General features: G+C 36.7%; 1 protein-coding gene across 3 annotated transcripts in view; it reads left to right on the top strand.

Moving 5' to 3' along the window:
• The window catches only part of RRAGB (Ras related GTP binding B), a 42,327-nt gene extending 19,980 nt beyond the window's left edge, over positions 1 to 22,347 (top strand). For all 3 annotated transcript variants that reach the window (XM_028093095.1, XM_028093097.2, XM_028093098.2), the window contains 5 exons: positions 2,682 to 2,777; positions 4,957 to 5,079; positions 19,559 to 19,650; positions 20,718 to 20,833; positions 21,843 to 22,347. In XM_028093095.1, coding sequence (XP_027948896.1) covers positions 2,682 to 2,777; positions 4,957 to 5,079; positions 19,559 to 19,650; positions 20,718 to 20,833; positions 21,843 to 21,940 — 525 coding nt within the window. In that variant the 3' untranslated portion in view covers positions 21,941 to 22,347. The remainder of the gene's footprint in view (positions 1 to 2,681; positions 2,778 to 4,956; positions 5,080 to 19,558; positions 19,651 to 20,717; positions 20,834 to 21,842) is intronic.
• Positions 22,348 to 22,579: the final 232 nt, after the last annotated feature.

Below are 22,579 nucleotides of genomic sequence, written 5' to 3' on the forward strand. Positions count from 1 at the left end.
CTGCTGTTTCTGTGCTGTATCTCAGTGGAGATATTTGGTATGCTGGTTCTTTGAGGTTAAAGACTTAGTTCCCTATTGCCTTCTAGCTCTCCCAGAGCTGAGCCAGCTGACTTTAAAGTACATGAAGTTAAGCTCCCTGATTATAAAAGCTCAAAAAGTTAAGCCCTGCTTGTTTTCAAAGCCAAATGTTTTGGGGACTCATCTTCCTAGTGCATCTAGTGCACCCAGGTCTGGGGTGCCTAGTGTGGGGTCTGCTCCTCTTCCTTCTTCATTCTTGTAGTATCCTTCCCATTTGTGGTTAGTCTGGCTGAGAGTTTGGTTCTCCACATCTCTGCCCCTCCTACCCTTTTCAGTGTATTCTCCTTTCTGTGATTAGCTGTGGAAAGTCTGTTTTGCCAGTCTTTGGGTCATTTTCTGGGTTGGTAGTACTGATGTGGCTGTTTTATATGCATGTCTGTGGGACAAGATGAACTTAGTATCCTCCTACTCCACTATCTTCCCCATTTACATTCTCCTTTATATATCTTTATGTTTCCTGCCCCTGTTTTATTGCCCTTCACAATAAGTAGTTATTGTCCAGGCTAGAAGACCCACCAATGGTGAGATGAAGAAAGATTATAGCTATCACTGGGTTGATTTAGGAAACATGTATGCACCAGTGGAAGTGCAATCACACTGTGTTAAGCTAAATGCCAAGTCCCTTTTAATTGCAATGTATGGTATCTTTGCCTTCTTTTCTAGCATGGGGATTAGTACACATAAATTTAAACCAAAGAAGACACAGTAGAAAGAGCAGACTCCTAGCTAGCTATGAGACCCCAAGACTGGCAAGTAACAAGTAAGTCCAGCTTTAGTTTATACCGTATAAAATAAGAGGATTTGATTTTAAAGTCTAAGCTGAAAGAGATCCTCTAAGGATAATGGTAAGAAAAGCAGTTTTAGAATATTTTGGTGATGTAGAAGAATTCAGTTCCTTTTTGGGTTGGAGTCTAGGAGTCTAAGGATACCCTTTATTTAAAGGATTTTTTTGGTAACAACTGTGGTCAGAAATACTTTTTTTCTATAACTAGTTACAAGATTGCCTCCAGTGTTTTCAGTGTGGGCATGTTTTGGTGTTTCTAAGTAAGCTTACAGGCTTTCACAAATGACTTGACAGGATTCTGTATTTGATTCTGAAAACTACTTTTGAGTATCTAGTCTTTTTTCCTTCTCCCTTTTTTTTTTTCACTAAGTATTAATTCCATTTAATTCAGCAGAAAACCCTGTATGTAGGTTGAGTCTTGAGATTGTGAGGGCTGTGTTATTGTTATTCTTGCTGTTGTTTTCTTTTCTGTTCTGTTTCCTTTAAAAATCATTTCATTCCCTGGCCCAATTTGCAATAAAAAAACAGCATTCCAACAAACGAGGTCCTTATGGATTTTTTAAATTACTTTTCATTATTTGTTAATCAACTTATTTGTTTCATTATTATATATATTATATAATATATCCTCAAAATATATTAATGTTCTTTGTGGGATTCTAAGCTTAATTAATAAAAGTATACTCCATTTCATTAAAGATTAAAACTTTCAAGTCTTGAAGTCAAAGTGCAAAGTGCTTCCCTAAATATCAATTTCAAGATAGATATTTCCCTCTGTATGTGTGGGTTCTCCAGATAAACAGAACCAGTAAGTGTGTGTGTGGGTGGAAAGAGAGGGATTGACTGACTGATTGATTGATTGATTGATTTTTAAAGAGTTGACTTATTACAGTTATTGAGACTGGCAAGTCCAAATCTGCAGAGCAGGCTGGTAGGCTGGAGACCCAGGAAAGAGTAATTGTTGTATCATAAGTTATAGAAGTCAGGCTGGAGGCAGAATTTCCCCTTCCTGTGGGATGGCAGTCTTTTTCTTTTAAGGCCTTCAACTAACTGCATAAAGCCAACCCACATTATGGAGGGGAATGTGCTTTAGTCTACTGACATAAATATTAATCTCATTTAAAAACACTTCACAGTAAGATCTAAACTGGTGTCTGGGTACTGTGGCCTAGCCATGTTGATACATACAGTTAACTATCACAGTGTGTACACACGCTCACTACAAATCCACCCAGTCATGGAAAATATCTGTAGATATATATTTGTATATATTAGATAGATATTCTTTAATGTGTATGTGGGTATATGTACATAGATAGATATGTGCAAGATAGATATTTGTGTTTGTGTGTGTGTGTGTGGGGGGGTGATATCTATATAGCCAAATAAATACAGTCCATTCAGAAATAATATATATGAGTGTGTGCATATATTTGTGTGAAAGATATCTACAAAGGTTAAAGTATTTTAATTTACAATATCACTATCTAAAAATGACACAGAGTAGGTGATTTGGAATGTTAGATATATTTTATTAACATTCCTCTGTATGGTAAATTTTTTTTTCCCAACACAGTGCTCTCAGTGAGTACTCGGCACAAGAAGCAGAGGCCTGAAGAATTCTAGTAGCTGTTGTACTTTTAGACCTGACCTGAAATAATTCTTGCCATCCTAGTTCATGAAGTAATATACACACTGAAAAATTCCTCTGAGGAAAGAGGAAATGCTCCTGTTTAAAATACACTGAAATAATTACATCTCAGATTTTGCAGTGAAAGACTGTTATATTGCTGATCTATATGTGGACTTTTTAATTCAGATTTTTAAAGAGCGAGAAGAAGATCTGAGGCGTTTGTCTCGCCCATTGGAATGTTCTTGTTTCCGAACATCTATCTGGGATGAAACTCTTTATAAGGTGTGTATGTTTCCCTGAGCTCCCTTATTTTAAGAACATGAGAAAAAGCTAAAAGGGTATTGTCAAAAGTAAAAGATTTTAAACTGTCATACCTATTTAGATGTGTTGAATTTAAAAAAGAAATAATCTACAATAAATTGTTTGAAAAATATCAAACTTAAAGAGATTTTGGTTTTGATCTTAAATTGTGTTGAGATACCTACCAGGTCACACTGAATTAGCCAGTTTTCTGATGATTAATTTGATACTGATGTTTGTGACAGCAGAGGTTTCATTGACCATCATCCATTGTGACCTGTTGTGGTCTCAATGCTGATTGGAGCTATATCTAATATTCAGGTATCTCTTCAGGATATAAACTAGTTTGCCCCGGTTTGGATGACATTAGAATAACAACATTTAGGGAAGAGATTGGAGAAGGGAGTCTTATAATGAGATACTTTATGCCTAGAATATGGTAGCTTCAACTTTCATGCCAAATTGGGGACTAGCATTCTTTCAACCAGGATTGTTTCCATTGCTGGAATGAATACCATACTGCTTGCAGTAGTTGTAGAGGTTACAACAGTAGCTGTGTTATGAACTAAGCTGAAATTACCTTATTAGCACATAGGCTCCTTGTCCTGCTTCCTCTCTTTCTCCTACGAGATCTAGTAATTTGAAAGACTGGCTTCTTTGGGGTCCTTTCGTGGTCAGACCTTTCCTTCAGACTGCTGCTAGTATACATTGACAAGTCTGACTCTGGGTGGGAAAGCATCCTTCTCTGTCACTGGTAGCAACAGCCTCAGTATCAACTGCATCTGACAAGTATCTACAACCAGAGAAGCACAGAAACCCAATTTGCCAAGGAGAAAAACCAATGGACATTAAAAATAGCCATTGATTTATTTTTTGAACTAATTCATTTTTTCCCAATATTATGTTGACCCAGCCTCACTCTAATAACAGATCATTTTGAGATACCTGTCTAGGAAATACTGCGCTAGATTAATTTGGGCCGAATTTCTCTCAAAGCCTTATTCCCATAGAACAGGTAACCGTGAATAAGGATGGACATGACGCACTGATAAGAACCAACTGCGGTGTGAAGGATGGCAATACATAACACGACCAAAGACAATTGGCTAATCACAACACTGCTGTGAGTGACAATGTCTCTGCTGTGGTTAGCTTTGGTGCCTTCTCCAAGGTAAATTCAGCAGTGACATTAACACCGACCTGGGAACTTGGAACCTGAACCCCCATGCTTAAGTAATAAAACTAATTGGAACAGAGACATAGCACTACTATCTCTTACATCAATGTTTCATAGAGCTGACTTAAATTTTTATATTGTTTTATTCTACAAGCACTCATTGCATATCTGCTTGATGTTTTTGGACACACAAATGACTAAGACCAGGTTCCTGCCCTCTAGTAGGGGAGAGAAGAACATTGTACAGCTTACTAGACAAATTGGAAGGAATTATTACAATGGAAATGCAAATAAAAGAGCCTTAAGAGACTAGAGGGAGGGTATGGTTAATTCCAACTCCTTACATTAGTCATACTTCTCTGGATGAAGTCTATTTTAGGGAAACACACCAATGGACCATTTTTAATTCAATTGGATCAATAATTTATATAGCTGACACTAAGCCTTTTGGAATGATAATGCCACTAATTTCTCTTGTAATTTCTTTTGTATGTTATCCCGTTGAGGGGAGGGGCCATTTTTCCATGTTATTCTGATATTTTTACAAAATTGATTCTTAGATTTATGTTAAATATAGCATTATTAAGTTCTGATCTTTAAAGCAGTCTGCATTATTGGACTTAAATATTTGTTGAATGGCTGGATTAGAAACTTTTTATTTGGCCCAGTAAATCAGAGTTTTCAATTATTCCTAAGGCAGATGTGAAATTAAATTATTATTATTTTTTTAATTATCAATGGAAAGAAGTTTCTCCAGCATTTTATAAGTGTTTGAAACTTAAAAGAAATTCCAACTGAAGGATAAAAATCAAATATTAGCTTCATTTTCTCATTTTATTTGTGTTATATTTGTTACCAGTATTTGTTTGGGACTCAACTATTACCATATTTTGCTGTCGATATGTTGTAGCATACTTACTCATTTGCAAAGGTCCAGACCTGGCTACCTGTTAGTAATATTACACTGTACTTCTGTTCTGTTAGGCTTGGTCCAGCATTGTTTATCAGTTGATTCCCAATGTTCAGCAGCTGGAAATGAACCTAAGGAATTTTGCTGAAATTATCGAGGCTGATGAAGTGCTTTTGTTTGAAAGAGCTACTTTTCTGGTGAGAGATTTCTGCTCTGCAGATGTACTTTACACTTAACCTTCTTCTGTCTAGCGACAGAGAACATGTTGCTACTTTCAGGAAGAACCTTTTTCCCTCTTGTTAGTACATCAGCATGTATAACCTTATTTACAAAGTAGTATTGTTAGCAAGTGACATGAAAGAAGTTCTTGTTGTGTAACTCTTTAGTAGTTAGTAAAACTTAGATTTTTACAAGTATGCCTTACTATAGAGTTTAGATTATTTTTGCTAATAATTCATTTGTGTTAAAGGATTCCTAATTTCCTATTGATTTTTATTGTGAAATGAGGGGTATTTTCCTTTTGAGAAAATTCTCATCCCACTCCTTTCTCCAAAAGACTGATTTGCAGACTTTTAAACATGGGAGACGTGTAATGGTCATCTCAGTGACATAACTAAGAATTCAGATGGAGAGGGGGAAGGGGAAAGAGGCACCTTGGTATTTTTATTTTTCTTACATAAATTCAGCTTAACTTTAGAGCCTACTATGTATATGGCCCTGAGAGGGATATAATATTATATTTATAAGTAAAATCTTAAAGAATAATAAACTAATTTGAGATGTCACAAAGCACTGCATAAGTAATTCCTGATCAGTTTAATAAATATAACTCTAAGAGCAACTCACAGTAAATAATTTATTTCTGAGCTTTACCAATGTCTGGTGATTTGATGATTGATTGCCTCGTCATTTTAAAACACATTTCTAAATCTCTCTGAGCTTGGTTCCCCTTCTATAAAATGGAGATAATATATCTATATCATAAGTTTATTGTGTGGGTTAAAATGAGACAATGTAATGTTAAGCCCTAATGCAAAGCTTAACATATAGTTGGCAAACTATTAAATGTTGGTTCCTTTTGCTGTTAAAACAGAGGGCAGAGAATGCAGACTGTTATTTTTACTCCTTCCTTTGTGGAAACATTTGTAACTGTAGCCATGTTTGTGAGTCTACTTCCTTCTAAGTGGTACAGCTGTGGCAAGGAGTCCTAACTAAAGTGTCTTTCTGCCTCAGCCCACTGGAGGGGTCACTTCCTTACAATTATACTACCCTGCGTCCTCTTTTGCTGATAATATAAAAAGCAACAAACAAGTGAGCTATTCTGATCATCTTGGTGTACACAACATGGCAGAATCCTGTTTTCAGCCGTATTATCCTGCCTTATCCACCACAGATGATCATAGAGGTTAACCTAATATAAGCTCCTTATTCCTCACTAACAGTAACAGGTGGCTCTGGTTTCCCTTGAAGACCAAGATTAGTTATGATGGACCATTTTCACTGAGGGGGTTGAAGTCAAGCAAGGGGAACCTCTTCCACCATTGGTCTAGGAATTACCTTTTGAAAGTTTCACATGGTTTCATTAAATTGTTCTGTGAATTTTCTTCTGGTGAGCAACTAACTCACTTTTGCTTCCTACTAGAAACTTTATATCTGAATATTCAGCCTGTAGGAAATACATGGTTTTCTTAAAATCTGAAAGTATTAGGGGAAATATTTTTAGCTAATATGGGTGTCCATTATGAGTAAGTTCATTTATAAATAGTAAATCCTCAGAGGTGGGAATCCTTTAGTTAAGATTTTTGTTGTTTTTTATGCTTATTTTATTTATAATTTTTAAATGTTTATTTTAATTCCAGTTAACATACATGTTACATTAGTTTCAGGTATACAATATAGTGATTCAACAATTCCGTACATCACACTGTGCTCATCACCACAACTGCACTCCTTAATTACCATCATCTGTTGAATCCATCCCCCCACCCATCTGCCCTCTAGTAACCATCAATTTGTTCTCTATAATTAAAAGCATGTTTCTTGATTTGTCACTCTTATTTTTTCCCTTTGCTTGTGTGTTTTGTTTCTTAAATTCCACATATGAGTAAAATGATACGGTATTTGTCTTTCTGTGACTGACTTATTTCGCTCAGTATAGTACTCTCCAGCTCCATCCATGTGATTACAAATGGCAAGATTTCATTCTTTTTTATGACTGAGTAATATTCCAGTGTGTGTTTATGTGCATGTGTGTGTGTGTGTAACATCTTATTATCCATTCATCAGTTAATGAACACTTGGGCTGCTTCTATATCTTAGCTATTGTAAATAATGCTGCTATAAATTTAGGGGTGGGTGTGTTCTTGTATTATTTGGATAAATACCCAGTAGTACAATTCCTGGATCATAAAGTAGTTCTATTTTTAACTTTTTGAGGAACCTCAATACTGTTTTCCTGAGTGGCTGCACCAGTTTGCATTCCCACCAACAGTGCAAGAAAGTTCTTTTTCTCCACATCCTCACCAACACCTGTTGTTTCTTGTGTTGTTCATTTTAGGCATTCTAACAGGTGTGAGGTGATATCTCATTGTAGTTTTGATTTGTATTTTCCTGATAATGAATGATGTTGAGCATCTTTTCATGTGTCTGTTACCCATCTGTATGTCTGGAGAAATGTTTGTTCATGTCTTCTGCCCATTTTTTAACTGGATTATTCATTTTTGGGGTGTTGAGTTATATAAGTCTCTATATTTTGGGGATATTAATCCTTTATCAGCTATGTCATTTGTGAATATCTTCTCCCATTCCATAGGTTGCCTGTTAAAAGTTTTTTTGATTGTTTCCTTTGCTGTGTAGCTTTTAATTTTGATGTACTCCCAGTAGTTTATTTTTGCTTTTGTTTCCCTTGCTTCAGGAGACATATCTAGCAACAGGATTGTGTGACCAATGTCAAGGAAGTTACTGCTTGTGTTCTGTTCTAGGATTTTTATGGTTACAGGTTTCACATTTAGGTCTTTCATCATTTTGTGTATGGTGTACAAAAGTGGTTCAGTTTCATTCTTTTGGTTGTTGCTGTCCAGTTTTCCCAACACCATTTGTTGAAGAGACTGTTTTTTTCCCATTATGTTTTTTATTCCTTTGTCAAAGATTAACTGACCATATAATTGTAGATTTATTCCTGGATTTTCTATTCTGTTCTTTTGCTCTCTGTGTCGGTTTTTGTGCCATTACCATACTATATTGATCACTATAGCGTTATAATATAACTTGAAGTCCAGAACTGTGATGCCTCCAGCATTGCTTTTCTTTTTCAAGATTACTTTGTCTACTCAGGGTCTTTTATGGTTTCATGCAAATATTAAAATTGTTTCTTCTAGTTCTGTGAAAAATTCTATTGGTTTGTTGATAGGGATTTCATTAAATGTGTAGATTGCTTTGGGTAGTATGAACATTTTAACAATATTTGCTTTTCCAGTCCATGAGCGTGCAGTGTTTTTCCATTTCTTTGTGTCCTCTTCAGTTTCTTTTATCAGTGTTTCATTGTTTTCGGGGTACAGGTCTTTCACCTCTTTGGTAGGTTTATTCCTAGGTATTTTCATATTTTTTTTATTTCTTTTAAGATTTTATTTATTCATTTGAGACACAGAGATAGAGCATGAGCAGGGAGAGAGGCAGAGGGAGAGGGAGAAGCAGGCTCCCCACTGAGCCAGGAATAGTTTGATACCTATCTAGCTGCGGGGCTTGATCCCAGGACCCTGGGATCATGACCTGAGCTGAAGGCAGACGCTTAACCATCTGAGCCACCCAGGCGCCCTCTTCATATTTTTGTTGCAATTATAAATGGTGGGGCTTTTGTAATTTCTCTTTTTGCTGCTTCATTATTGGTATATAGATGTGGAAGAGATTGCTGTACACTGATTTTGAGTCCTGTGACTTTAATGAATTTATCAGTTATAGCAGTTTTTTGGTGCAGTCTTTCGGGTTATCTGTATATAGTATCATGTCCTCTGCCAATCATCAGTGTTTTACGTCGTCTTTACCAATATGGATGCCTTTTTTTTTTTCTTTTTGCTGTCTGATTGCTGTGGCTAGGACTTCCAGCGCTATGTTGAATAAAAGTGTGAATGGACATCCTTGTCTTATTCCTGACTTCGCGGGAAAGCTCTGTTTTTCCACATTAAGGATGATATGGCCTTTATTATGTTGAGGTATGTTTTCTGTAAACCTACTTTGTTGAGGGGAAGGAGCAAGATGGCGGAGGAGTAGGAAACCTAAATTTCATCTGGTCCCAGGAATTCAGCTAGATAGGTATCAAACTATTCTGAATACCTACAAACTCAACAGAAGATTGAAGAAAAGAATGGCAGCAACTCTATGAACAGAAAAGCGACCACTTTATGGAAGGTAGGATATGTGGAGAAGTGAATCCAAGGTGATATTTGGGAAGATAGACCGTGGGGGGAGGGAGCCTCCCTCAGTGGGCTGCCAGCAAGTGATAGAGCAGCAGAGCACAAAATCGGAACTTTTAGAAGTCTGCTCCACTGAGGGACGTTGCTCCAGTGGCTAAGCGGGGGGAAGAACCCTCGCTGGGACAGTATGGTCTCAGGACCCTTGGGGTCACAAAAGACCGGGGATGCCTGAGGGCGGCAGAGCTCCCAGGTATTAGAGCGGGGAAGCTGGCTGCAAAGACGGAGCCGAAGAGTGGGCTCTCAGCTCGGGGTTGCCATAAACCATGATTCACGGCACAATCTGGCCACTACTCTTCGAGCAGGGACCCAACAAGCGGCAGATCTGAGGAGACTTCCCTTCCTCCCCTGGGAGGAGTGGCATGGAAATGCAACACAGGAATCTGCTGGGTTTGGAGACTCCAAACAGGGTCGTGTGCCAGAGATAGAAATACTCGGTCACAGGCCGGGTGAGCATGGAGTGTGTCTGGAGACTGGGGAGACAGGACTGTTTGACTGCTTTTTTCTGGGGACTCACTGAGGAGTGGGACCCCGAGTTCTTGGCTCCTCTGGAGCAGAGATTGGGAGGCCGCCATTTTCATTCTTGTCCCCCACAGCTGTACAGAAAGCTTGCAGGGAGCAAAAGCTACAGAGAACACACCCGAGCAGAATACCTAGCCTGGCCCCTGACAAAGGTGGTGCAATTCCGCCTCTGGCAAAGACATTTGAGAATCACTCCAACAGGCCCCTCCCCCAGAAGATCAGCAAGAACAGCCAGCCAAGACCATGTTTACCAATCAATGAGAACTGCAGAACTCCAGCACTAGTGGAATACAGCACATAGAATTCATGGCTTTTTTTCCCCATGATTCTTTAGTCTTTCGAAGTTCATTTTTTAAATTTTCTTTAATTTTTTCTTTTTCTATTTTTTTCCCTTTTTCAAACATCTTATTACCCTCTTTTAAAATATTTTTTAATTTTCATTTTAGAGTCATTCTCTCCCTTCATTGTAGTTAACATTTTTTGTATATATATATATATGTTCTTCTCTCTTTAAAATTTTGGGATACAGTTTCTTCTAACAGACCAAAATATACCCTAATTCTCTTGTGTATTGCTTGTTCTAGTCTCCTGCCTGATCACATTCTCTCCTCTCTTTTTTTTTGTTTTTTTCTTTAATTTTTCTTCTTTCTTCAACCAACTTATCAATTCCTTTTATAAAATCTTTTATAATTTTCATCTTTACAGTCATATTCCATCCCTTCATTGTATTTACACTTATTTTTGTACATATGTAAGTTTTTCTTTCTTTAAAATTTTGGGAGGCACTTTCCTCTAACCAAAATAAGCCCAAAATCTAGTGTGTGGCTCTGATCTATTCACAATATGATCATATTCTTTTTTTTTTGCTTTCATATCCTTTCTTTTCCCCCAGTTTTGGGTCTCTTCTGATTTGTTTAGTGTGTATTTTTCTGGGGTCATTGTTACCCTTTTAGCATTTTGTTCTCTCATTCGTATACTCTCCTCTGGACAAAATGACAAGATGGAAAAACTCACCTCAAAAAAAAATGAACAAGTGGCAGCACCGACTGCCAGGGACCTAATCAATATGGATATTAGTAAGATACCAGAACTAGAGTTCAGAGTGATGATTATAAAGATACTAGCTGGGCTTGAAAAAAGAATGGAAGATACTAGAGAATTCCTTTCTAGAGAAATAAAAGAACTAAAATCTAACCAAGTTGAAATCAAAAAGGCTATTAATGAGGTGCAATAAAAAATGGAGGCTCTAACTGCTAGGATAAATAAGGCAGAAGAGAGAATTAGTGAGATAAAAGACCAAGTAATGGATGATAAAGAAGCAGAGAAAAAGATAAACAACTACTGGATCACGAGGGAAGAATTCGAGAGATAACTGATACCATAAGACAAAATAGTACTAGAATAAGTAGGATGCCAGAAGAAGAAGAAAGAGAGGGGGGCAGAAGGTATATTGGAGCAAATAATAGCAGAGAACTTACCTATTTTAGGGAAGGAAATACACATCAAAATCCAGCAGGCACAGAGACCCCCCTCAAAATTAATAAAAATAGGTCAACACCCCAATATCTAATAGTAAAACTTACAAGTCTCAGAGACAGAAAATCCTGAAAGCAGCTTGGGACAAGAGGTCTGTAATATAATATGGTAGAAACATTAGATTGGCAGCAGACTTATCCACAGAGACCTGGCAGGCCAGAAGGGACTAGCATGATATATTCAGAGCACTAAATGAGAAAAATATGCAGCCAAGAATACTATATCCAGCTAGGCTGTCACTGAAAATAGAAGGAGAGATTAAAAAGCTTCCAGGACAAACAAAAACTAAAAGAATTTGCAAACACAAACCCAGCTCTACAAGAAATATTAAAAGGATCCTTTAAGCAAAGACAGAGCCTAAAAGTAACATTGACCAGAAAGGAATAGAGACAAAATACAGTAATAGTCACCTTACAGTCAATACAGTGGCACTAAATTCATATCTTGCAACAGTTACCCTGAGTGTAAGTGGGCCAAATGCCCCAATCAAAAGACACAGAGTATCAGATTGGATAAAAAAAAAAAACAAGACCCATTGATATGCTGCCTGCAAGAGACTCATTTTAGACCCAAAGACACCTCCAGATTTAAAGTGAGGGGGTAGAAAACCATTTACCATGCTAAGGGATATCAAAAGAAAGCTAGGGTGGCGAACCTTATATCAGACAAATTAGACTGTGAAACAGTATAATAGATGAGGGAGGATACTATATCCTGCTTAAAAGGTCTGTCCAAAAAGAAGATCTAACAATTGTAAATATCTATGTCCCTAGCATAAGAGTAGCCAATTATATAAGCCAATTAATAACAAAATCAAAGAAACACGTCGACAACAATATAATAATAGTAGGGGACTTTAATACCCCCCTCACTGAAATGGACAGATCATCTAAGCAAAGGATCAACAAGGAAATAAAGGCTTTAAATGACACCTTGGACCAAATGGACTTCACAGGTATATTGAGAACATTCCATCCGAAAGCAACAGAATACATATTCTTCTCTAGTGCCCATGGAACATTCTCCAGAACAGATCACATCCTAGCTCACAAATCAGGTCTCAACTGGTACCAAAAGATTGGGATCATTTCCTGCATATTTTCAGACCACAATGCTTTGAAACTAGAACTCAGTTACAAGAGGAAAGTCGGAAAGAACTCAAATACATGGAGGCTAAAGAGCATCCTAAGGAATGAATGGGTCAACCAGGAAATTAAAGAAGAATTAAAAAAATTCATGGAAAGGAAAATGAAAACACAACTGTTCAAAATCTTTGGGATGCAGCAAAGGCAGTCCTAAGAGGAAAGTAAATAGCAATACAAGCCTTTCTCAAGAAACATGAAAGGTCTGAATATACAACCTAACCCTACACCTAAAGGAGCTGGAGAAATAAGAGCAAACAAAGCCTAAACCCAACAGAAGAAGAGAAATAATAAAGATCAGAACAGAAATCAAGGAAATAGAAACCAAAAGAACAGTAGAACAGATCAACAAAACTAGGCGCTTATTCTTTGAAAGAATTAGTAAGATTGATAAGCCCCTGGCCAAACTTAACAAAAAGAAAATAAACAGGACCCAAATAAATAAAATCAAGAATGAAAGAGGAGAGATCACAAACAATTATAAGAACATATGATGAGCAATTATATGCCAGGAAATTAGACAATCTGGAAGAAATGGGTGTATTCCTAGAGAAGTATAAACTACCAAAACTGAACCAGGAAGAAATAGAAAACCTGAACAGACCCATAACCAGTAAGGAAATTGAAGCAGTAATCAAAAATCTCCCAAAAAACAAGAGCGCCAGGCCAGATGGCTTCCCAGGGGAATTCTACTGAGCATTTAAAGAAGAATTAATACCTACTCTTCTGAAACTGTTCCAAAAAAATAGAAATGGAAGGAAAACTTCCAAACTCGTTTTATGAGGCCAGCATCACCTTGATCCCCAAACCAGACAAAGACCCCATGAAAAAGGGGAATTACAAACCAATATACCCGATGAACATGGATGCAAAAGTTCTCACCAAAATACTAGCCAATAGGATCCAACGCTACATTAAAAGGATTATTTACCACAAACAAGTGGGAATTATTCCTGATCTGCAGGGTTAGTTCAACATCCGAAATCAATCAATGTGATACAATACATTAGTAAAAGAACAAAACCGTATGATCCTCTCAATACTTAAAAAAAGAATTTGACAAAGTACAGCATCCTTCCTTGATTAAACTCTTCAGAGTATAGGGATAGAGAGTACATACCTCAATATCATAAAAGCCATCTATGATAAACCCACAGCAAATATTCTCAATGGGGAAAACAGAGCTTTTCACCTAAGGTCAGGGATATGGCAGGGATGTCCACTATCACCACTGCTATTCAACATAGTATTAGAAGTCCTAGCCACAGGAATCAGACAACAAAAAGAAAAGACATCCGAATTGGCAAAGAAGAAGTCAACCTCTCACTCTTCGCAGATGATATACTTGATGTGGGAAACCCTAACGACTCCACCCCAAAACTGCTAGAACTCATACAGGAATTCAGTAAAGTGGCAGGATATAAAATCCTTAGAAATCAGTGGCATTTTATACACCAACAACAAGATCGAAGAAAGAGAAATTCAGGATTCAATCCCATTTACAATTGCACCCCAAACCATAAGATACCTAGGAATAAATCTTACCAAAGAGGCAAAGGATCTGTACTCAGAAAATTATAGAATACTCATGAAAGAAATTGAGGAAGACACAAAGAAATGGAAAAACGTTCCATGCTCATGGATTGGAAGAACAAATATTGTGAAAATGTCTATGCTACCTAGAGCAATCTACACATTTAATGCAATCCCTATCAAAATACCATCCACTTTTTCAAAGAAATGGAACAAATAATAAATTTGTATGGAACCAGAAAAGACCCCGAATAGCCAGAGGAATGTTGAAAAAGAAAAGCAAAGCTAGTGGCATCACAATTCCGGATTTCCAGCTCTATTTCAAAGCTGTAATCATCAAGACAGTATGGTACTGGCACAAAAACAGACACATAGATCAGTGGAATAGAATAGAGAGCCCAGGAATGGACCCTTAACTCTATGGTCAACTAATCTTCGACAAAGCAGGAAAGAATGTCCAATGGAAAAAAAAACAGTCTCTTCAACAAATGGTGTTGGGAAAATTGGACAGCCACATGCAGAAGAATGAAACTGGACCATTTCCTCACACCACACACAAAAATAGATGCAAAATTGTTGAAAGACCTAAACGTGAGACAGGAGTCCATCAAAATCCTAAAGGAGAACACAGGCAGCAACTTCTTCGACCTCAGCCGCAGCAACTTCTTCCTAGAAACATCGCCAAAGGCAAGGGAAGCAAGAGCAAAAATGAACTATTGGGACTTCATCGAGTTAAAAAGCTTTTGCACAACGCAGGAAACTTTCAATAAAACCAAAAGACAGCTGACAGAATGGGGGAAGATATTTGCAAATGACATTATCAGATAAAGAGCTAGTATCCAAAATCTGTAAAGAACTTACCAAACTCAACACCTAAAGAACAAATAATCCAATCAAGAAATGGGCAAAAGACGTGAACAGACATTTCTGCAAAGAAGACATCCAAATGGCCAACAGACACATGAAAAAGTGCTCAACATCACTCAGCATCAGGGAAATCCAAATCAAAACCTCAATGAGATACCACCTCACAGCAGTCAGAATGGCTCAAATTAACAAGTCAGGAAATGGCAGATGTTGGTGAGGATGTGGAGAAAGGGAGAACCCTTCTACAGTGTTGGTGGGAATGGAAGCTGGTACAGCCACTCTGGAAAAGAGTATGGAGTTTCCTCAAGATGTTATGAATAGAGTTATGCTATGACCCAGCAATTGCACTACTGGGTATTTACCCCAAAGATACAAATGTAGTGATCAATGGGGTACATGCACCCTAATGTTTATAGCAGCAGTGTCCACAAATCCAAACTATGGAAAGAGCCAAAAGTCCATCAACAGATGAATGGATAAAGATGTGAGATTGTGTGTGTGTGTGTGTGTGTGTGTGTGTGTGTGTGTGTGTGTAATGGAATATTCTGCAGCCGTCAAAAAACCCCGAAATCTTGCCATTTGCAATGACATGAATGGAACTAGGGGGTATTATGCTAAGTGAAATAAGTCAGAGAAAGATATCATATGATCTCACTGATATGAGGAATTTGAGAAACAAGACAGAGGACCATGGGGAAGGGAGGAAAAAATGAATCAAGATGAAACCAGAGAGGGAGACAAACCATAGGAGACTCTTAATCTCAGGAAACAAACTGAGGGTTGCTGAAGTGGTGGGGGGTGAGAGGGATGGGGTGGCTGGGTGATGGACATTGGGTAGTGTATTGCTATGGTGAGTGCTGTGAATTGTGTAAGACTAATGATTCACAGACCTGTACCTCTGAAACAAGTAATATATTATATGTTAAAAAAAAAAAAAAGAAGATAGTAGGAAGTAAAAAATGAAGAGGGGGAAATCGGAGGGGGGGATGAACCATGAGAGACTATGGTCTCTGAGAAACAAAATGAGGGTTTTCGAGGGGATTGGGGTTGGGGAATGGGTCAGCCCGGTGATGGGTATTAAGGAGGGCACATGGAGCACTGGGTGTTATACGCAAGCAATGAATCATGGAACACTACATCAAAAACTAATGTTGTAATGTATGGTGACTAACATAACATAATAAATTTTTTTAAAAAACACTTTTGTTGAGGATTTTGATAATGAATGGATGTTGTACTTTGTCAGATGCTTTGTGTGCATCTATTGAAATGATCATATAGTTCTTACCCCTTCTCTTACTGATGTGATGTATCATGTTGATTGATTTGCAAATATTGAACTGTTCTTGTAACCCAGGAATAAATCCCATTTGATCACGGTGAATGTTTTTTTTTAATGCATTGTTGAATTCTGTTTGCTGGTAATTTGTTGGTAATTTTTATATTTGTGTTCATCAGGGATATTGACCTGTAGTTCTCTTTTTTATTGGTGTCTTTATATGGTTTCACTATCAGGTAATACTGGCCTCCTAGAATGAATATGGAAGTTTTCCTTCCTTTTCTAATTTTGGAATATTGTGAGAATAGGCATTAACTCTTCTTTAAGTGTTTAGTGGAATTCACCTGTGAAGCCATCTGGCCCTGGACTTTTGTTATTGGGAGATTTTTGATTTCTGATTCAATTTCTTTGCTGGTTATCAGTGTGTTCAAGGTTTCTATTTCTTCCTGTTTCAGTGTTGATAGTTTATATGTTTCTAGGGATTTATCCATTTCTTCTAGATTGTCCAATTTGTTGGCATATAGTTTTTCATAATACTCTCTTATGATTGCTTGTATGGTTGGTTGTTATTTCTCCTCTCTCATTTATGATTTTATTTATTTTGGTCCTTTCTCTCTTTTTTTTTTTTTTAATACATCCAGCTTAGAGGTTTGTCAATGTTATTAACTTTTCAAAGAACCAGCTCCTGGTTTCATTGATCTGTTCTTTTGTTTTTAAATTTCTTTATCATTTCTTTCTGCTCTAATTTTTATTATTTCCTTCCTTCTGCTGGCTTAGGTTTTGTCCGTTGTTCTTTTTCTACCTCCTTTAGGTGTAGGGTTAGCTTGTTTATTTTAGATTTTTCTTGCTTCTTGAGATAGTCTTGTAATGCCGTAAACTTCCCTCTTAGAACTGGTTTTGCTGCATCCCAGAGGTTTTGGACCATTGTTTTCATTTTCATTTGTTTCCATGTACTTTTTATTCTTTGATTTCTTGGTTGACCCATTCATTGTTTAGTAGTGTGTTATTTATCCTCCATATATTTGTGGTCTTTCCCATTTTTTTTCTTTTGGTTGATTTCTAATTTCATAGCATTGTGGTGAGAAAATATGCATGGTGTGATTTTGATATTCTTGAATTTATTGAGGTTTGTTTTGTGGGCTAATATGTGATCTCTTCTGGAGATTGTTTTGTTTGTACTTGAGAAGAATGTGTATTCTGTTGTTTTGGGATGGAATGTTCTGAATACATCTATTAAATCCATCTGTTCCATTATGTCTTTGAAAGTCATTGTTTCCTTGTCAATTTTCTGTTTAGATCATCTGTCCATTGATGTAAGTGTGATATAAAATCCCCTACTATTATTGTATTATTATTGCTTAGTTCTTTTATGTTTGTTATTAACTGCTTTATGTATTTGGGTGCTCCTAGCTTGGGAGTCATGTAACTAGTGAGCATGCCAGAGTCTTGTTCATTATAGGAATTAACCAGGCAAATTACTTCACTGAATAAGAACAGCCATGCACCACCATGCACAGAATCGGGAAAGAACTTTCCATGTCAATGCTGTCCATGTCCAGGCTGGGTAAGGTTTCCAGTGTTGAGTCAGATTAAGCCACAGGCTCTAGGAAGGGTGGTACCCTTCCATCAATTCCTTTAAATTGCAGCTTTGTAACCTCTGAACCCAAAGGTTCCCTTTGGAACCCAAAGACTTTGGTTTCCTGGAAGCTACCTCACAGATCATGGTTATAAGGCTGCTGCATCATCAGTCATCATCATTTGTGGTAGAACTACAGTGGTATCTAATTATCTTTGAACCTCCGACATTCATTCATTCATATATTTTATATATATATATATATATATATATATATTCAGTTAACCACTGTATAATATGTCATTAGTTTTTGATGTAGTGTTCAATGACTCATTAGTTGCATATAACACCCAATGCTCATCACAACACATGCCTTCCTTAATACCCATCACCCTGTTACCCCATCCTCCACCCCCTCCCCTCTGAAACCCTCAGTTTGTTTCCCAGGGTCCATAGTCTCTCATGGTTCATCTCCCTCTCTGATTTCTCACCCTTCAGATTTCCCTCCCTTCCCCTATGGTCCTCCACATATGAGTGAACCTCTGACATTCATTCTTAATTAATGAAAACATTCTTGGCAAATGTTTTCACTCTTGTCTGTCTTGTGTCAGTCCAAGAATTAGACCTGTAGCAGTGCAATATGAATGCCCCTGCCCATTCCTCTTAATCAGTCATTTTGTTGGTTCTGAAAACCAACAAAATAGAACCATGGTCTTATTCCATTATTACTAGCTGCCTATGCAGGCGGCTATGGAAAAAATCCTGCTTTATGCTTTATGGTCCTGCTTTGAACACTATGTTTCAAAGTAAATGCTTCAGACCCCATGGGACACTCAGCTAGGAGCATAGAGAGGGCGCTGATAAGAAAGAGGTGGGGACAGGGAGGGGCATGCTTCACTGCATACTTAAGATTTTTAAATGTAGGGGCACCTGGGTGGCTCAGTTGGTTAAGCGACTGCCTTCGGCTCAGGTCATGATCCTGGAGTCCTGAGATCGAGTCCCACATCGGGCTCCCTGCTCAGTGGGGGGTCTACTCCTCCTTCTGACCCTCTTCCCTCTCGTGCTCTCTGTCTCTCATTCTCTCTCAAATAAAATCTTAAAAGATTTTTAAATGTAATACCAAAAGCCACTTAGTTATAGCCTTCATTAAAATCAATACATTAGGTGCGCCTGGGTGGCTCAGTCAGTTAAGCAGCTGCCTTCGGCTGAGGTCATGATCCTGGTGTTCTGGGATCAAGCCCCACATCCGGCTCCCTGCTCAGCGGAGAGCCTGCTTCTCCCTCTCCCTCTGCCTGCCACTCTGCCTACTTGTGCTCTCTCTCTGTCAAATAAATAAATAAAATCTTTTAAAAAAAATCAATACATTAGGTACTTGTGAAGAACAGTTAAAAATTTTATATTTTTTTCTTTTTAATTTGTACTTATTTAATCAAAAAACATACTGTGAAATATTGAAATAAGATGAACATTTAATGATTAAATTAAGTGAGGAAGAACAGCACTGAACCAAAATAGATAATACTTTAATGCTCTAATAAAATTATAACCAAACACTACTATATGGGTTATCCATAGGGATGTTGAAATTATGCAGAACATTGGCATGATATGGGAAAAAAGAAACAATAAACCAGGTGCCAAGTCTACCCTGAAAATAGGGTGACCAAGAGACTGACAGAGGTCTGCCTTGAGGAGTAAGTAGCAGAGGGTGATATGACTACCTTGCATATTTAAAGGCATTGCTCTTTTTCATAGGTGATTTCTCACTATCAGTGTAAAAAGCAGCGTGATGCCCACAGATTTGAGAAAATCAGCAACATTATTAAGCAGTTTAAGCTGAGCTGCAGGTAAGAGATCTGTGTGATTTATTTATGTCTAGAAAGAAATTATTGTCATTTTTGAGGGGTTCAAATAACTATAGTAGACTGCACTTCTGTATTCATAAAAGTTCGTTTAATCAAAAAGAAAGCTAACCTCTAAGGGAACCTAGAGTTGACTAAGGTGAAAGTCATTGTCCTTTAATGCAAATTCAACTGATAGAGAAGAAGCATGTGCAAAATAAGCAAAAAAGCCTTTCGAGATACTTGATACTATTTAGGAAGAAATAAACAGAAAATGTCCAAGAGAGTTTTGAAAAAGAAGAAAGGAGAATTTACCCTAACAAATAAAAGATTTACTATAAAACTATAGTAATTAAAATAACAATGTAATGATTCAGGAATAGTACAGAATAGATTCTAGAAATGCCTAATCATGTTGTCTCACCTTTGATAAAATACAGTTTGAATCATAACATTGTGAATGTAGGAAGAAAGAATGGTAGAACATTATAATTTAGTAAAGATCTAATCAGCAAAATTCTTATCCTAGTAAAATTTTGATGCCCAGACAATAGAATAGGTATAAGTACAGGTATAAGTTTACTCTTTTTATGCCTTTGTACTCTCTGAGACTTACTGGCATGTTTATGCCTACATTTTTAGGAAGAAATAGCAAATGATGTACAAATGTAATTACCTTGTTTGTTTTTGAAGAAATGGGATCATTTCTTGAATTTCAATATAACTGACATTCAAAAAATACACTTATTAATCACAATGAAAGGAAAATTTCAACTTAAGCTTCTTAAATATTTGAGAAATCTTTTGTAACATGATATTTTAACATGGATCTTGGTCTAAGCCCATTTCACAGTCAATATCAAGTCCTACTGCACTTTCTAAGTCACTTTACAAAATATACTAAATTCAGCATTAGAGTTTCCTTGGAAAACAAAGGGAGGTTAGTGATTAACTGTCTTAATGAAGTGATGAATCAAGGTATAATGGTATAAAAGGTTTAGCATAAAAGGTAAGAATGTTTTATATTGATATTATTTTATATTCTTTACTTCTTTTTCTCATTTCTCCTATAGCAAACTAGCTGCTTCTTTTCAGAGCATGGAAGTCAGGAATTCTAACTTTGCTGCTTTCATTGACATCTTTACATCCAACACTTATGTGATGGTGGTGATGTCTGATCCATCCATTCGTAAGTTTAAACTTAGCTGACATAGGTTTAAAGGCACATTCTTTAAACTAATTGCCCTAGAGGTAGTACTTTATTAGGTAATAAAAAAAATTTTGTAGTGGGGATGGCTGCATAGCAGTATGAATATACTTAATGCCACTGACTTATATATTTTGAAGTGGTTAAAATGGTAATTTTTTGTTATGTATTATTGACCACAATGAAAAGGCTATTTTCATACTAGTGGTAAATAGTTTTTTTGTTTCATAGACTTACATTTTGAAGCTTAAAAATAATTTAGAGTAGGGTATTTTGTTTTTTCTTCATGGTATTTCAAAAATCAAGTTACTAAATCTAGGGATTTTGAAGAAAAGAGAATCCAAATGTATGATTTAATGCTTCATATAGTAAACAATTTTAAAAAGACTGATCAATCTAAATTCTGAACTACTAAATGTTAAACCATTTTAATGTATATTCCTAAGTACCATATTCCCATATTTGTGTTATGGGCATAAAGGGAAGTAGGTGTTTGGTATTTCCATGCCATAATAGCCATATCCATCATAACCACTGTAATAAAGGTTCTAGCAGTATTTCTTTTCTTTTTTGTAATAGCTAAGGTATAGTATACCTTGGCTAATTAGTTTTTGATATAACGTTCATTGATTCATTAGTTGAGTATTTTTAGGATGTTCGCAGAAGTTTAAGTTATCTCTGATCCACTCGCTTTTCCTACCTTCGGTTAATATTAAAATACAACATAAGATAATGGGTTTTATTCTAAAAGTAAACCAAACCAAAAGATTTTGAAATTTTATTTTGGAAATGTAGTATTTAGAATATAAACAAATCTACTTATTCAGAAAAATTAAGTCCCGGTTAACTTGGGACTTCCTATTCCTGTATGTTCTCTGTGACATATGTTGAGAGATTTGGCTCTCTTTTGTTTATTTGTTTTTATTAGTCATACATTCCTTTGGCTGCCTGTACTTATTCTGTTGGCTATTTCCTCCACCCCTACCCTCAGCTTCTGCAGCTACTCTGATCAACATCCGCAATGCCAGAAAACACTTTGAAAAGCTGGAAAGGGTGGATGGACCAAAGCAGTGTCTTCTCATGCGCTAAACATTGCCAAGTGTTGTTTCAAAAAATTTTGAAATACTGTCTTAATTAACCTTAAGGTATTCATATATGTAGGCTCTGAAATGTGATGCTTACCACTTCTATATTTCCTTCCTACTCTCTAGTCTTAATGTTTAACCTTGAATGCTGTTTACTAAAATAGCCAGTAAGAAGTTAGAAGATGAGCTGTTCATGGACTTGATGTGCATAGAATTATGTGATATGTAAGTGTTCTGATAAGATTCTAATAGTGTGTGTTCTGATAATCTGGTTCTAATAGTTGTGTATGCCAAAGCCTTTCCCAACATCATCTTGTATTCCCTATCAGATAGTAACCTGTAAGTTTGGAATATTACTGTTTTCTCAGCATGCATTAAAAATATTACTTTACTTCAACTATAAATAAACGTTTGCTGTTAGGGATTTCAGTGTCTGTTTTTCTTTTCCTTGTTTCTTCAGCTTTTCCCTAAGAGCAAATGAATTTCACAGTTATCCTAGGGGGAGAGGATCTGCTGGTTGGGAAATATTACAGATTAAAGTTGGATAGGAAAGATGGAGCCAGATTATAGCCTTAATGTTAGGTAGAAGAGTTTAGATATAATGTGGTAAGAAATAGGAAAGCATTATAAGCTTTTGAAAAGG

This window comes from Eumetopias jubatus, unplaced genomic scaffold (genome assembly GCF_037043125.1).
Source record: "Eumetopias jubatus isolate StellerSeaLion01/CBP00866 unplaced genomic scaffold, mEumJub1_p1.0 scaffold_11, whole genome shotgun sequence".
Taxonomy (NCBI): domain Eukaryota; kingdom Metazoa; phylum Chordata; class Mammalia; order Carnivora; family Otariidae; genus Eumetopias; species Eumetopias jubatus.